The sequence below is a fragment of the Engraulis encrasicolus genome, chromosome 23, assembly GCF_034702125.1.
Source record: "Engraulis encrasicolus isolate BLACKSEA-1 chromosome 23, IST_EnEncr_1.0, whole genome shotgun sequence".
NCBI classification, from domain to species: Eukaryota; Metazoa; Chordata; class Actinopteri; order Clupeiformes; family Engraulidae; genus Engraulis; species Engraulis encrasicolus.
In genome coordinates this window covers 23,575,712-23,589,277 of record NC_085879.1, presented here as the reverse complement: position 1 = coordinate 23,589,277, position 13,566 = coordinate 23,575,712, and the positions used below count along the sequence as shown (strand labels likewise).

Here is a 13,566-nt window from a genome sequence, read left to right as displayed (position 1 = left end):
GTTGCGAGCAGGATGTATGTCTCAGTGCGGTCCACTTCTGGCGCCGGGTCAGGAGGCGTCTGAAAAAAACCCCAGAATATATCATTACAGCACAGGTGTCAAAAGTAAAAGTACAAAAAAGAAACACACTTTCCTTCCAATACAGTTCACTTTTCTGAGTAACCAGTAGACCTGTGTACTTGGACGCAGATGGCCTGTATTGGATGAAATTTGTGGTGGGTTGGGTTCTTGTTAGGTTTTTAGTGTTTTTCAGTAACAAATAGTCTATACCTCATTAGGTATAGTAGAGTAAATGGAGTAACAGCTATGTAATACCTTAAGCTAGTGCTGTACTTACACCATGAATTTACTTTTCTTTTATTTTGACACCTCTGCATTACGGTAACACCTACCACATTATTTTAAGGTTCACATGTCAACTACTAATGCATGCCTAACTATCTACCGGTCTATAAGTGACTCATAAGACATATGTAGGATACAAAATTAATCACTTGTTAAGCGTGTATTCCTAAATAAAATTTCTTTTTGACAGTCAATAAGGCACTCGTCATGCTTGCTGTAGGATACACGTGCGCGTGCACGATTCGATCATGCACGCGTTGTCGTGCATATTTAATGTCAATTTTGCGCGTGTTGGACACGGCAGCCAAATGCGTGCGGTGCGATGTCTTCAAACTTGCTGGGGGCGATCGTACGAAAGACTGCACAGTTCCATGCTTGTGCTTCTGATGAAAACGACACTGGCAGCAACTTTTAAGAGCGTCTAATTTAGTTTGTCCAAAATGACAAACATTTGCGATCATACTTCCTTATTGCACTTTGAAAAAGGAGCGTTAAAATATAGGACCAGTAGCAGTATTGTTTCCTTAACAAGGGAGCCCCTCTTTTTTTTGTTTTTCTGTTTTCCTTGCCGTCTGTGTTCCCAATTTCCGCATCGCAACGCTGCATGCTCTCTGCCCCCTGGATGGTGACGCGCGTAATTTACAGCTCGCAGCAAGCGTACCACAGGCTTAAGGCCTGTTATGCATTTGCTGTTAACAGAATGGGAATGAACAAGTTGTAATGCATCCCTAAAGGCCATGTGTTATGTCATAGTAGTGCAGTACTATGGTAGTTAGGTAGCCTAATGCCGTGTACAGACCAGGAGCGAACGGAGCGAACGGAGCGAACGAAGTGAACGAAGCAACGGAAGTCATTATTTCTCTATGGAGGGCACGCGACCTGCGCTACCAAAGCGAATTCGCCAGGAGCGAAGCTTCTTGCGCGACCAGAGCGAATTTTGACGATTAAACTAAATCTAATCGCAGGTGAATTCGCTCTGACGCTGTTCGGCGAAAACCAATCGGAACGTTCATATCTCCGAATGTCCCAGGCTGTCAAGCCAGAGCCGTTATGTGATTAGCTGAATCAAACATGTCAATGCTGTGTCTGCAGCGAATACAGCGAATTCAAGGCGCAACTTCTTCTGCTACCCACGCTACCAGACAGCGTAGTTCGCTCTTGGTCTGGACATGGCATAAGTGCTGTGTTACAATGACGATGGTAGTTTCCTCGGTGGGCTTTCACTAGTACAGCAGCGCTGACTAGATTTACTATACTCACCACTGCGTTTAGGCCCAGTTCTAGGAGTACATCCCGATATTCTGGGTTTTCATTGCCAATCACCGCGTTCATGACTCCATCGTAAGACAGTGCTGACCCATCAGGTTTGACGAAGTAGGCGTTCACTATCGTCTGAACTGACCTGTTGAAGATACAATTGAAAAATTATTGATAGAGACATTTTTTCTCTTATCGTTGTGTACCCCAGTGTAAAATAAAGGGTTGTTTAATGACTCTACCTCAACTCAAAGGCAAGTGCTTTGGATTTAGTTAACCAGTCTGTAAATAGTTTCTCAATGAGGGCTATGAAGTCCCCCAGGGGGGCATTAGAGAAGCCTCAGGGGGGCGTTGAGAAGGAGACCGCTGAAAGGAGGGGCATTTTGGGTCCCATTAGCCTATTTCATTTAAAGAATATATTTTTGGGGGGCTTTTTTGCCTTTATTCCGACAGGAGAGTATGAGAGGCGACAGGAAGTGAGTGGGAGAGAGAGATGGGGGAGGATTAGCAAATGACCCGGGCCGGAATTGAACCCAGGTCGCCGGCATGGTAACCTAGTGCCCTACCCTTAGGCTAAAGCAGGGTAGCCTATTTCATTTTTCAATACTAAGGGGGCATTGAGAGGCGTATGTTGAGGTCAAGGAGGCGTTTGTAAAAAAAAAGATTGAGAATCACTGCCTATAATAAGCAGATGCACCCCTTCTACCTGGAGAAAAGACTTCAGAGTGTTGTGCTTGTACAGAAACAGTGTGATAGCAGCTTTTAGGACAGGGGTGGGGAACTTATGTCTTGAGGGCTGTTTGCGGCCCTTGAGGCCATTTTATACGGGCCCTGATATAATTTCAATGTTATCCAGCTGCACATGAAATATGACATTGATATTTTGAAAAAGAATCTTTGAAATTACGTTTACATTACCATAAGGTTATATTCAGGGGACCTAGAGAAGCTGGGGTCTGTTTTTAAGGTGACTACCTTCAATATAGGCCTAAAGTGCAGGGGGAAATCCTGGTTTGTGTTCATAGTACGGCCCTTGGAAGATTTTTATGGGCCTTGGAGGAATTTGGAGTGGCCCCTCGAATGAAAAAGGTTCCCCACCCCTGTTTTAGGGTAACCCTGATGTTATTGTCAACATTTTGCCTCCTACTGGTGAATATGCAGTAATACAATCCCTGAATTCTGAGTCCCTTTAGAATGACACTGTCTGTTATAGTCATGCTATTATCATTTCCAAATAAATAAATACAGTACATAAGCAGATGGAGTAGACTTCATTGTTAATTATTGCAATTAGAATGAACAATTCTTCAGTCATACAATCATACAGTGAATAAATAATGTTCATTACTCAAAATATTCGGTGTACCTGCCAAATACTGACCATCCTTTTCTGCAACGGAATTCTGTTTTCTGATTAGCTGATGAGATGGCAGTCAAATTTGGATATGTTTGAAGTAGATTTCAAAGAGCTAAAAGTTGTTTATGAATGGGGACCATGACGACGACAAATGCACACCAAATGACAAGTAGTCATTAGTTTTACTGTCACTATTCACATGTACAGTTTGCCAAAGGTGTCAAAAGCAAACGTAAAAGTAAGAAAAAAAAAGAAACCCAGTTTCACAGTTAACTTATCTGAGTAACCAGGAGAGCTAGTACTTGTCTTACGATCAGCTAACTCTTCACTGGTTAGATCAAGTTTGTGGTGGGTTAGATGTTTAGTGTTTTTCAGTAATGGCACAGTCTATCAATGTCATTAGGTACAATGGAGTAAATGGTGTAACAACTATGTAATATCATGAACTAGTGCTGTGCTAACACCATGGATTTACTTGTATTACTCTTACTTTTGACACCTCTGCAATATACATCTTTGAAATGTGATTGAAAGCACTCACTTCAGTGCAAACATTTAACAACACAGTAGGCTAGTTACAAAAAGAAGTATATATGAAACTGTAGTGAAGCCTACCTCTGTTTTGCGTTAACTGACATGATGTGAACAGTCGCCCCTGTGGCTTGCTCCAGTGCCCTTGAATTGAAATCAACAGCGACAGCAACGGAGACATTAGCACACCACTGCATTTCAACAATGCACAACATGCACTTGCACTACATTGCATTGCATTGCATTGCCCGTTAAGACACGGCGTTATACATTTGCTGCTACCAGAATGATAATAACCAAGTCGGAGTGCTTTAGTAATGCAGCATTACTAATGGCCCTGTGTTGTGTCATAGTAGTGTAGCACTATGGTAGTTAACTTTTCAATGACTATTACAGCGCGCCACTGGAGGTGCGGCGTGCATTAAGGGGCTACAAAGACACATACACGGATAAAAAAAATGCAGGGTAAACTCAACACTTATTCTGGGACCAAATGCACTCCAGAAAATGTTGAATCAACTCTTTGAGTGTTGAATTAACACTGCATTTTTTACTGTGTATAGGTGCATGTGAGTATCAAAAGATGGAGCATGTCAAACGTTCCCCTACCATATGATGACATCCTTGTTCTCGTTGAATTTGTCCGTTGATATGTTGAACTGTAGAGTCACTCGGAGGTCATTGGCAGCCGTATAAATCTACAACAACCACAGATGAAAGCTGTTAGACTCTGAAGCCCTCTTATAACGGGGTGACCCCTACACAGTAAAAAATGGGGTGTCAATATTTCAGAGTAAACTTACATGAAATATTCAAATAAAAAAAAGACAAATTACTCTAACACTGGAGTCAAAAGAGCGAAAGATTCTGCAGGTCGCCAGTGTAATTTCAACTCTACAGGTCTTAATATTTACACAATATTGAGTAGAAATAACGGTGAAAATTTTACACTCACTGGCCAAAGTGCAAAATAAACACTAGTAGTTTTCCTGTGCAGTAAATTTTTTCTCATGATAGGAATAGATTTAATCTAATCTTCTGATCGGGAACCGGTACAATATATGACATTTTTTTTAAAAACCACAAGACGTTTGAATAGCCCGTCATGCACAGGTATTATAGTAGCCAGTCACACCTATGTTAAAAATGGACAACAAGAAAGATGACACTGATTGGTCGGTGGAGCGTTGGCCTATAGGCACAGGCACAGTTTGAAAGACAACGGTTGTTCTCACCAACAATCTTCGGATGTATCGTTCATCAGGGTCAGACTAAATTAAACATTCAATCTCACATTTAGTCTGGTTTATCAGGCTACCAGATTACCATTACAGGCCTGATTTACTGCAAAAGACAGGGATATAGTTACCAAGACTTCAGATGTTGACTTCAGACCTCCTTTATCTGTCACCTCAACCTTGACCAAATATTGCCCTTGCGTGGAACCCAGGCTCCTCAAAGAGCTGTGAAAAGCAATGCAAAAGAAAAGAGGAAAAAAGAGAAAAATCGTAGTTTAATGCTAACCCATGACGTAGTTCAGGAAACACACCCCTGAGGTGCATTTCTCAAAAGAGAAGTTGTTAGCCTGTTAGCAACTCCGGTAGTTGCCAATGGGAAAATGCCTTGAAAATAACAAAGCAGATAATGTAGTAAGCGACTTTGGTTTCGAGAAATGCACCCTTGTTTGGACTTGTTACCTGATTGTTGCAGAGCAGTTTCTGTTCGTTTGTGACAGGCTTGTAACCTCGAAAATGACACCCTCGTCATTGGTCTGATTAGAGAGGTCAGTGAAAGTCACTCCAAGCACTTTCAAGGTCATGAGAGCGTTTTCTCCTGAGTCGCGGTCATATGCCTTCAGAGAGAACACATGGTGTACACATAAGGAGAGGAGAGCACATTCATTAATCCACTCCTGCCATCAATTAACACAGACAGCAAAGAATGGTATAACAAATAAATAAAGGCAAAACAAGGCTGAAAAATGACAAGCCCACGTTTCTAGTTTAAAGTAAAAAAAATCATCTACAAAGTAGTAAATCTTAATTTAAGACAATATCACACAATAATCACAATTTTAGAACTAGAATGTTTAGATGACAATAACTCACCGACACAGCAGCCACTGAGCTGCCTTGCTTAATGTCTTCAGCGATGATGACTGTGATTAAAAAAAAGGAAAAAAAACAGAAACCGTTACACATGTGGAAACAGTAATACTTACAACAAAGCAGTCTATAGGTCAAAGGTGGACAAACTCAGTCCCAGGGGCCACATCCAGCCCACTGAGCCATTTCATCTGGCCCAGAGGGCCTGTACAAGAAAGACAGCATTTCACCCATTTAAGCCTAATGCTGCGGTCACACTGCCGGCGTTGAAAGAGCTAAAACGCTGCTGACTCCTGCCTGGAAAGCACAAGTCAGGGGCATTGAACGAGACAAAAGATTCAACCTGAAGCGTTCGTGTTTAGAAAAAATGTGAACATTCCATTGGCTGACGCCTGCCGCCGCCGAGCTCATTACATATTTTTAGATGAAGTTCAACTTCTGACCGCGCGGTCACATCGCCAGCGTTGAACGCGTGGGAAGATGCGGAAGTAATTGACTTTGTATGGGAGAGCAGGCGGCAGAAGCCGAGGGCATCTAAAAATATGCAATGAGCTCGGCGGCGCGCAGGCGTCAGCCAATGGAATGTTAACTGCCGGATACCGGATCTACTGCTTAAGATCCTGCCGGATCCGGATAGTCTGAAAATCCCTATTATCCTGCCGGATCCTGAACCGGATCTTGGATCCTGTACATCTCTAATAGGGATACTCCCATCTCTCTTTAAATGCCTACCCAAGACAAGAGTATTGTAGGTTTGCAATTCACCAAGTACATAGGTACTCTATTGATTCTTCTAAATATATTTCATTACAATGTGTACCATAGCCAGCATAAACACAGGCAAGTTTCTTGTGACATCTGCGTTTTCAGTGTTTTTTCATGTGGCCCAACAGGGCCAAAATTATTTCCCACCTCTGCTACAGGCACGTAATTTAGGTCATAAATAGACAGATAACAGGTTCCTTTATAGTGCCATGAGGGAAAATTGCTTTCATGAACCAACAAACTTGACACTGCCAAAACATATGCGTACAGAAATACATCAAGAGACCACCAACATTTAAAAGCAATATCTGATACATGTACATATAATGAACATGCACACTCAGAGACACAAGTCAGCAATGTGTGTTACCAAAGTGAGGCTGTACGGGAATGAACTCAGGGATGTTGTCGTTTATATCTTCAATTTTGACCGTGACTTGCCCTGAAAAAATAAGAGGCCATTTAATGTCATTCACTGTAATTGTCATAGTTTTTGGAGAAACAAAATAAATGATATACATTCAAGTAATTTATCTTCATGAACTTATTGCCATCTTACAAACCAATGACTGACATACCCATGGAATTTGAACTTTGAAGAACAGGAATGGATGAGAAGAAGAAGAAGAAGAAGAAGAAGAAGAAGAAGAAGAAGAAGAAGAAGAAGAAGAAGAAGAAGAAGAAGAAGAAGAAGAAGAAGAAGAAGAAGAGTTCCTGTGTTATAATGATAATAGTAAGCACTGGTAAGCCCTGTTTTTTTTCTCTATGTGTTTTGCATTGCCAGTAGGCCTATAGCCATATTAAGCATAGCAATGGAAGTCTTTGGTACCAAATAAAACATCATCAAATGTACTTATAAATCACTTTAAATTGAATTCATTTTTCATTGATTCATTGATTCATTCATTCATTGATTCATTCATTCATTCATTCATTCATTCACTTCCAGCGATTATGCTGCGCTATGCTGATATGGTAACACCATTGAGACTATAAGAACAATCTATGGGTAATACTAATAATACATCTGTGTAATGGACACACTGAGAAGAAAATCATACACACATTCATGTGTAATACTTGGAAATACTGCAAATGTGCGAAAAATCAAAAAGGTTGGACTGTTCCTTTAACATTGAAAACATCTCACCTTCACTGCTGTTCTTCCCGACCTCGGTTAAAATGTCAGTCACTTCCACATGCAAGATAACCTCATGGCACGCTTCAAAGTCAACGACAAACTTTGGATCCAGCTTTACTTCCCCCAAGGGCTCCACCAAGAACCAGTCTTCCTCACAAACGCCATCCTTAAAACAGGGACACTCGGTGCTGACAAGCTTGTACTCCAGTTCATGATTGGTGTCGACATCCTTGCCGACAATCGTCCCAAACACACCGTCTCCCTCAAGAGTGGTGTTCTCTTTCACCTTCAGGATGATGTCTGTGGGCAGGGTCGGCGTCTCATCGTTGACGTCCAGAACTTTCAGAAACACCTTGGCCGTGTCACTCTTGCGGTCCAGGTCCATGGCTTCCACCTCGAACTCGTAGGACTTGCGGGTCTCGTAGTCCAGCATGGTGTCCTGGTCCACGCTGATGTTGCCCCAGTAACCCAGGTCGCGTGGCGTAGCCTGAATGCTGCGGACCGAGAAGGAGCCGTCCCCGCCTCCTTTGATGCTGAAGGAGATGCGGTTGTTCATCTCTGTCTGGTCCTCGTCCTTGGCCAGCACACTGTTGATGAAAGCTCCTGTAACACAATGAAAAATGGAGTGTTAATATCTCACAGTAAACATGTATAGTAAATCCAGAATAAGTATTTAGGACACTGTGACTGCAGAGTCAACATGCTCTAACTTGGACTCAAAGGTTAGACTAGTGTATAATTCTGCAGGTGACCAGTGTAATTTCAACATTTTCAGAATAAATTCTGAAAATATTAAAGTGACCAAAGAAGAGTGAAAACACTACAGGCCCTAACTAAACACTAAACGCTTTAAACACTATTTTTGAGTGAGACCAAATATTATCTAACACAGAGTTGATTTCAACTATTTAGTTTTAATATGGCTGGTGTGAATGTGATTGTTGGAAATACAAATTTCAATGGCAGGTAAACTGTAAAAAAAAAAAAAAAAAAAAAACCCTGAAGGTTCCTCTAAGAACCATCAGCTGCACCATGGGGGAACCTGAAACTTCTCTGAAGAACCCTCAAATGTCTCTGAAGAACTTGGAAAGAAATCAAAGGCTCCTTACCGAAGGCTCCTTACCTTCAGTTTATTTTTTACTGACAAATGAAAACTGTTAGATCTACCATGAGTGCCCTTACTGGTTAACTACTACATACACCCACCTCCTTCTGAAGAACCAATGCCAAAGCAGAAGGGAGGGAAGATGTCTTTATTTTGACTGTGGTATCACCAGTATGGTTTGACTCTGAGGAAGGCGCAGGTGCGCCGAAACGTCAGTCATTTTGTGCACCAAAATAAAAAACCTCTAAAAAAGTTGCTGAGTGCTCCAGTCTTCTCTGGGTCTAGTCACTGTGAAGTAGCCCAGCTTGTCTTTATGCTCCTTACCGAACCTCTTCAACAGTGGCTATTTAAAGTGTTTATGAAACGAAAACAAAGTAAAGGAATTGGACCATTTCCAGGACAGATTCTGACAGTTCTAAGCCTTGTGAATAAAATGGGATATTGTCTGGGTGATATTTTGTCCTAAAAGTCATGTTAAAACGTTCCCAAAAAGTGGTATGTTCGGTTTTTTTGGTGACATGCAAATTTTATGCAAATGATATGCGTGACATAAAAGGGGGGAGTTCACCTCATTCCACCTTGTTCAGATCAATGGCGGCTAGTACCAAACCAAAGCGCAGTGTCAAGCAGTGTGTTGCTGGAGGGCCGAACGGTGCCAGCTGCAAAAATGGCTACTTGACAGAGGGAATATCTTTGCACAAGTTCCCTTCTGTGAAGAATGATGGAACTGTGGCCAACTGTGGAGGAGGCTAAAACAAGGGCTCTGTGGATCCAATTCGTACGCAGGCACCGGTGTGGCAGCTTTTGTGATATGCACCGGATTCTCATCCGCCCTGTAGGCTATCTGCTTGTAGGATAGACTGAGTAAAGTTAAGTATAGGGTACAGTTGGGCTAAATCAAATATGCCTGTGTAACAACAAGACTCTGATCTAATTCCAAAGTGTAGGCATAACATAAATGACAGTCCCAAAACATTTGCTGACCATATCGAAGATTGTGTAATCTCTGTTTATGTTGACATTCGCTTCCTGCCATACATTTGTCCCACATCGCTTGCCATAGCCTCGTACAAGCAGATGTACATGTGGATGAGAATTCCGGTGCATATCACAAAAGCTGCCACACCGGCGTGGTTTTGAAGCAAGCTCATGGTCACTGTTGTGCTCGGCACATTTCCACCCCTCGTGCTTCACCACAAATGTGGAGATCGTGGGCATGGTTGGACTGAAGAGAATGCTATTGTCTCAAGCAGTTCCAACAATTGACATCGCCGGCGTGCAGACTGAAACTGCCCCTGTAACTGCTCGTGCACTGCTTTGCTTTAGGCTACGTTTTACCTTGTTCATCTGCTTTGTATGTTGATTTCAGGAAAGGGTAATGCACATTACATGCCAAACCGATGCAAATGCTCTCGGGATATGCACTTTTTGTTGATTGCCATTCAACTGGTCAATACATTGGTTTTGGGATATCCGCGCTTCAGCCTCCGTGGTGCTCTCGGTCGAGGACAGCCAACTCACAGACTGGGCTACTGCTTAGCGAATAAACGGAGATGCATATAGCGTAGGCCTACTTTTTTTCTCTCTTCTTCTTTTTTAGGATTTCGGGGCTGCTCCAACAGCCTATTACCTCCGTTTTTTTCTCTAGTTGATAATATTTTTGCATGTTCATGCATTTCAATGACACTATATCGCGCAATTGAATCAAAATGCCCCCCATTTGTCAACAAATACACACGCCATGTCATCTTTGGGTCATGGCAAAGCGCCCTTAGCAAACCGTAACCATAAAGAAAACAAACTGTCAGGCTAGGTCAACAATCGTCACTTCGTCTGTCAGACATGTCACTTTCTGCAGATGTATCAGTGCCTCTGAAATAGATTTGTGCTGCTGTTTTTTTTCTCATGAGGTTGGATGTGTGGTTTTTCGACACGCTGATGTTTGTATCAGAATTTTGGTTCCTTTATAAGATGTGGGTCCATCAAATGTGTGTTGTTTTCTCAGATCGCCATACTAGCAAACCAGGGACTCTCCTCTTTGATGTCACAGCCCAGCTCATTAGTCACACCAAATTTCACAGAATTCACACTTTGAGTTGCCATTTTCACAAGTTCCTCCAGGATGATTGGGTTCAAAGTCTCATCGATGCTATCAGAAAAAACAAGGCTTTAATGGGAATGATCGTTTGTTTTCGTTTCATAAACACTTTAAAGGTTCCTTAAAGAGGAGCCAATAATGGTTCCAAGAATTCTCTGAGGAACTTTCAAGAAAACTTTTGGGGTTCTTCCAAGACCCAATTTGTAAGGCCTACATATTTTATTTTGAGGAACGTTTAGTTTTCTTAGAGCATATTCAGGGTTTCCTCAATGGTGGCAAACATTTTTGGGGAAATGTTTCATTTTTACAGTGAATCATAAGACACAGTATTTTGAGAAAAGTAATCTGAGGAGCCTTCAGTACCTTGTTCAGCTTCCTTCACTTCAAAGTGATATTCCTTTTTTTGGAAGTGAGGCTTGTTGTCATTTACATCCTGAAATTCAGAAGAAGAAGAAGAAGAAGAAGAAGAAGAAGAAGAAGAAGAAGAAGAAGAAGAAGAAGAAGAACTATAGATTAGTTTGTTTGCTGAACATGCCCTCCCCGTCTTATTTAAAGTAGGCCTAAATCTCTAGCCTAAATGACTAAATTAACTTTGATGGCTATCAAGGAGGTGTTCTTGGCAGCATGCAGACTAAAAACTACCAGGTTCAGGAATAGCTTCTTTCTGACCCACCACACTAAATACCATTAAAATCCAGGTCATTATAATGCATTGTAACTTACGTTATTTAGTATTGTAACTAAGTAAATATTACAGATTTTTGCCCTGAACATTACTGCATTACAGCAAAAAGTAATGCATTACAGTAATTCATTACTTTTGTAATGCATTACTGCCCAACACTGCATGTAATGCAAAGGCACACAAAGCAACAAAAACTGTAATCATCCAGAGTTAAATCATGACCACAACTGAATCATTACCAAAACATTGATTTCAACCATGACCGAAGATCCAAGAGGCGGTGTTCCTTTGTCGAAAGCAGTCACATTCAGCTTTATCATTCCATTTAATGACGGGTCGATGGCTTCTCTATTTAAAGGTTCGTTCAGTTTTAAGACTCCAGTCTCTGGGTTAATGGTGAAGTTGTTACTGTAGTCGCCTGGAAGTATAGCGTACACAATCTCGCTGTTTGGTGTATTTGCTTCATCATCATCGAAAGCCTGTCAAAGGAACAACACTTGTCATCGCCACCACCATCATTACTGTTATCTTGTCATTGTCATCATCACCAGTTATGATTTCAGTCAGTGGTGTAGTCTACGTAGAATGCAGGTATACGCAGTACACTTCAAAATTTCAGGGGTTTCAGTATACCTACTTAAAATTGATTGATCCATTATTTAGAATGGCACAAATATATACAGTATACCCACCACAAAAAAAGTAGACGACACCACTGATTTCAGTTCACAGATTACCTTAGAGGAATATTTTGGTGCATTTGAAGAGATCTTTTCCAAAACGTAATATACACCCTTTAGACAAAAAAAATCATAAATCATTTTTAAAGATCAGATTTTCAGACACTATTGTATATTCTTTTTTTATACATTTACATTTTGGAAAAGAGCACTTCAATTCTTACAATGTTGCCCATGTTGAACATTATTCTGAACATAAGCAATGCTTTCATTGGTGAGATACAGGAAATGCAACACAATCCTAAATAAAACTGCTTTTTAAGTGACAAAGGTCTGAGCTTTGAGAGAATATTAAGTGTAATAATGGACATCTGCTCACATCTAAGAGCACATACCTGTATTTGGAGTTGGAAATTCATATCACCCTCGTTGACAAATTCGATATATTTTTCTCTGACCATTCTGGGTTTGTTGTCATTTATGTCCGTCAAGGTGATTTCAAGGATGGCGGAGCCAATGTTGTTGGCCATATCCCTGGCTTGAAGCGTGGCAGAGAATAGGTTACGACCCTCCCGGTCCAGAAGATCGCCATTTTTAACTTTAATTTCCCCTGTTGTTTCAACAACATCGAAGTACGTCAGGCTGGAAACAAATAATAATGAGACAACAGTAGTCTCAACAGGGCTTTTTAACAATATCTATCAATAGTGTATCAATCTATAATATTGTTTAAATAGTAGGTAATCTTGGCTCTTATTTGAGGAAATCCAGGTATACAGAATAGTTGTGGAGCAGGGATGTCAAACTCAGGTCCAGGGTCCAAATCTGGCCAGCCGAGTCATTTTATTTGGTCCGCGAGATCATTTCCAATGTATATTGCACGTATAATGTATAACACAAGATTTGAACATGAAACTTGGTGTGTTACAGGAATATGAGTGGGCCCAGGCCAATGAAACAGCTCACAGTCATATGAAACACAATCTGTGCACATTAGAACTACCATATGTGATTGGAAACAGTGTGTGTGAATTGTAACTATGAGTATTAAGTGCATACGCACAATTTCAGTAGGGTTGTTTTTGGCCTTTTGTAAATTTGAGTTTGACACCCCTATTTCAGAGGATTGTTTGTGAAGTATAGTATTCCAGTGCTCAATTCCTTAATGACATGATAAGGCAAATAGTGAAATGGCAAAATATTTCATACAGTGAGAAGTAGAAAACCTACATGGTCTCTGGAAGCAGTTTGTAAACAATGTTCCCCTGATCTTCTGTGTCCAGATCCGTGGCCTGCCAAGCAGATGATTAACAAATATCTTCAAAAGACAGAAATGAGCACAGGTGCTCTTCAAGGGAAAGATGCAATTCACTTGGTAACACTTTATTTTATGTCTGTATATGTTAAGCAAAATCAATCATGTGTTTGGCAGATATTCCCAAATTTCTTATTCTTTACCATTAACTGACAACTGAAGCACAGGCTGAAGGAAAACCA

The 13,566-nt window shown here is 41.0% G+C and overlaps 1 protein-coding gene across 1 annotated transcript in view; it reads right to left on the bottom strand.

The window, feature by feature from the left end:
• Positions 1 to 13,566, bottom strand: part of cdhr2 (cadherin related family member 2) — a 37,714-nt gene that overhangs the window by 8,183 nt on the left and 15,965 nt on the right. The window contains exons 14-26 of the mRNA XM_063189874.1: positions 13,300 to 13,361; positions 12,465 to 12,711; positions 11,629 to 11,868; positions 11,068 to 11,143; positions 7,511 to 8,104; positions 6,731 to 6,802; positions 5,599 to 5,648; positions 5,188 to 5,342; positions 4,860 to 4,953; positions 4,100 to 4,188; positions 3,575 to 3,634; positions 1,606 to 1,747; positions 1 to 59 (exon numbers count right to left, since the gene is read on the bottom strand). The exon at positions 1 to 59 is cut by the window's left edge and continues 63 nt beyond it. Of these exons, the coding sequence (XP_063045944.1) occupies positions 1 to 59; positions 1,606 to 1,747; positions 3,575 to 3,634; positions 4,100 to 4,188; positions 4,860 to 4,953; positions 5,188 to 5,342; positions 5,599 to 5,648; positions 6,731 to 6,802; positions 7,511 to 8,104; positions 11,068 to 11,143; positions 11,629 to 11,868; positions 12,465 to 12,711; positions 13,300 to 13,361 (1,940 nt within the window). The remainder of the gene's footprint in view (positions 60 to 1,605; positions 1,748 to 3,574; positions 3,635 to 4,099; positions 4,189 to 4,859; positions 4,954 to 5,187; positions 5,343 to 5,598; positions 5,649 to 6,730; positions 6,803 to 7,510; positions 8,105 to 11,067; positions 11,144 to 11,628; positions 11,869 to 12,464; positions 12,712 to 13,299; positions 13,362 to 13,566) is intronic.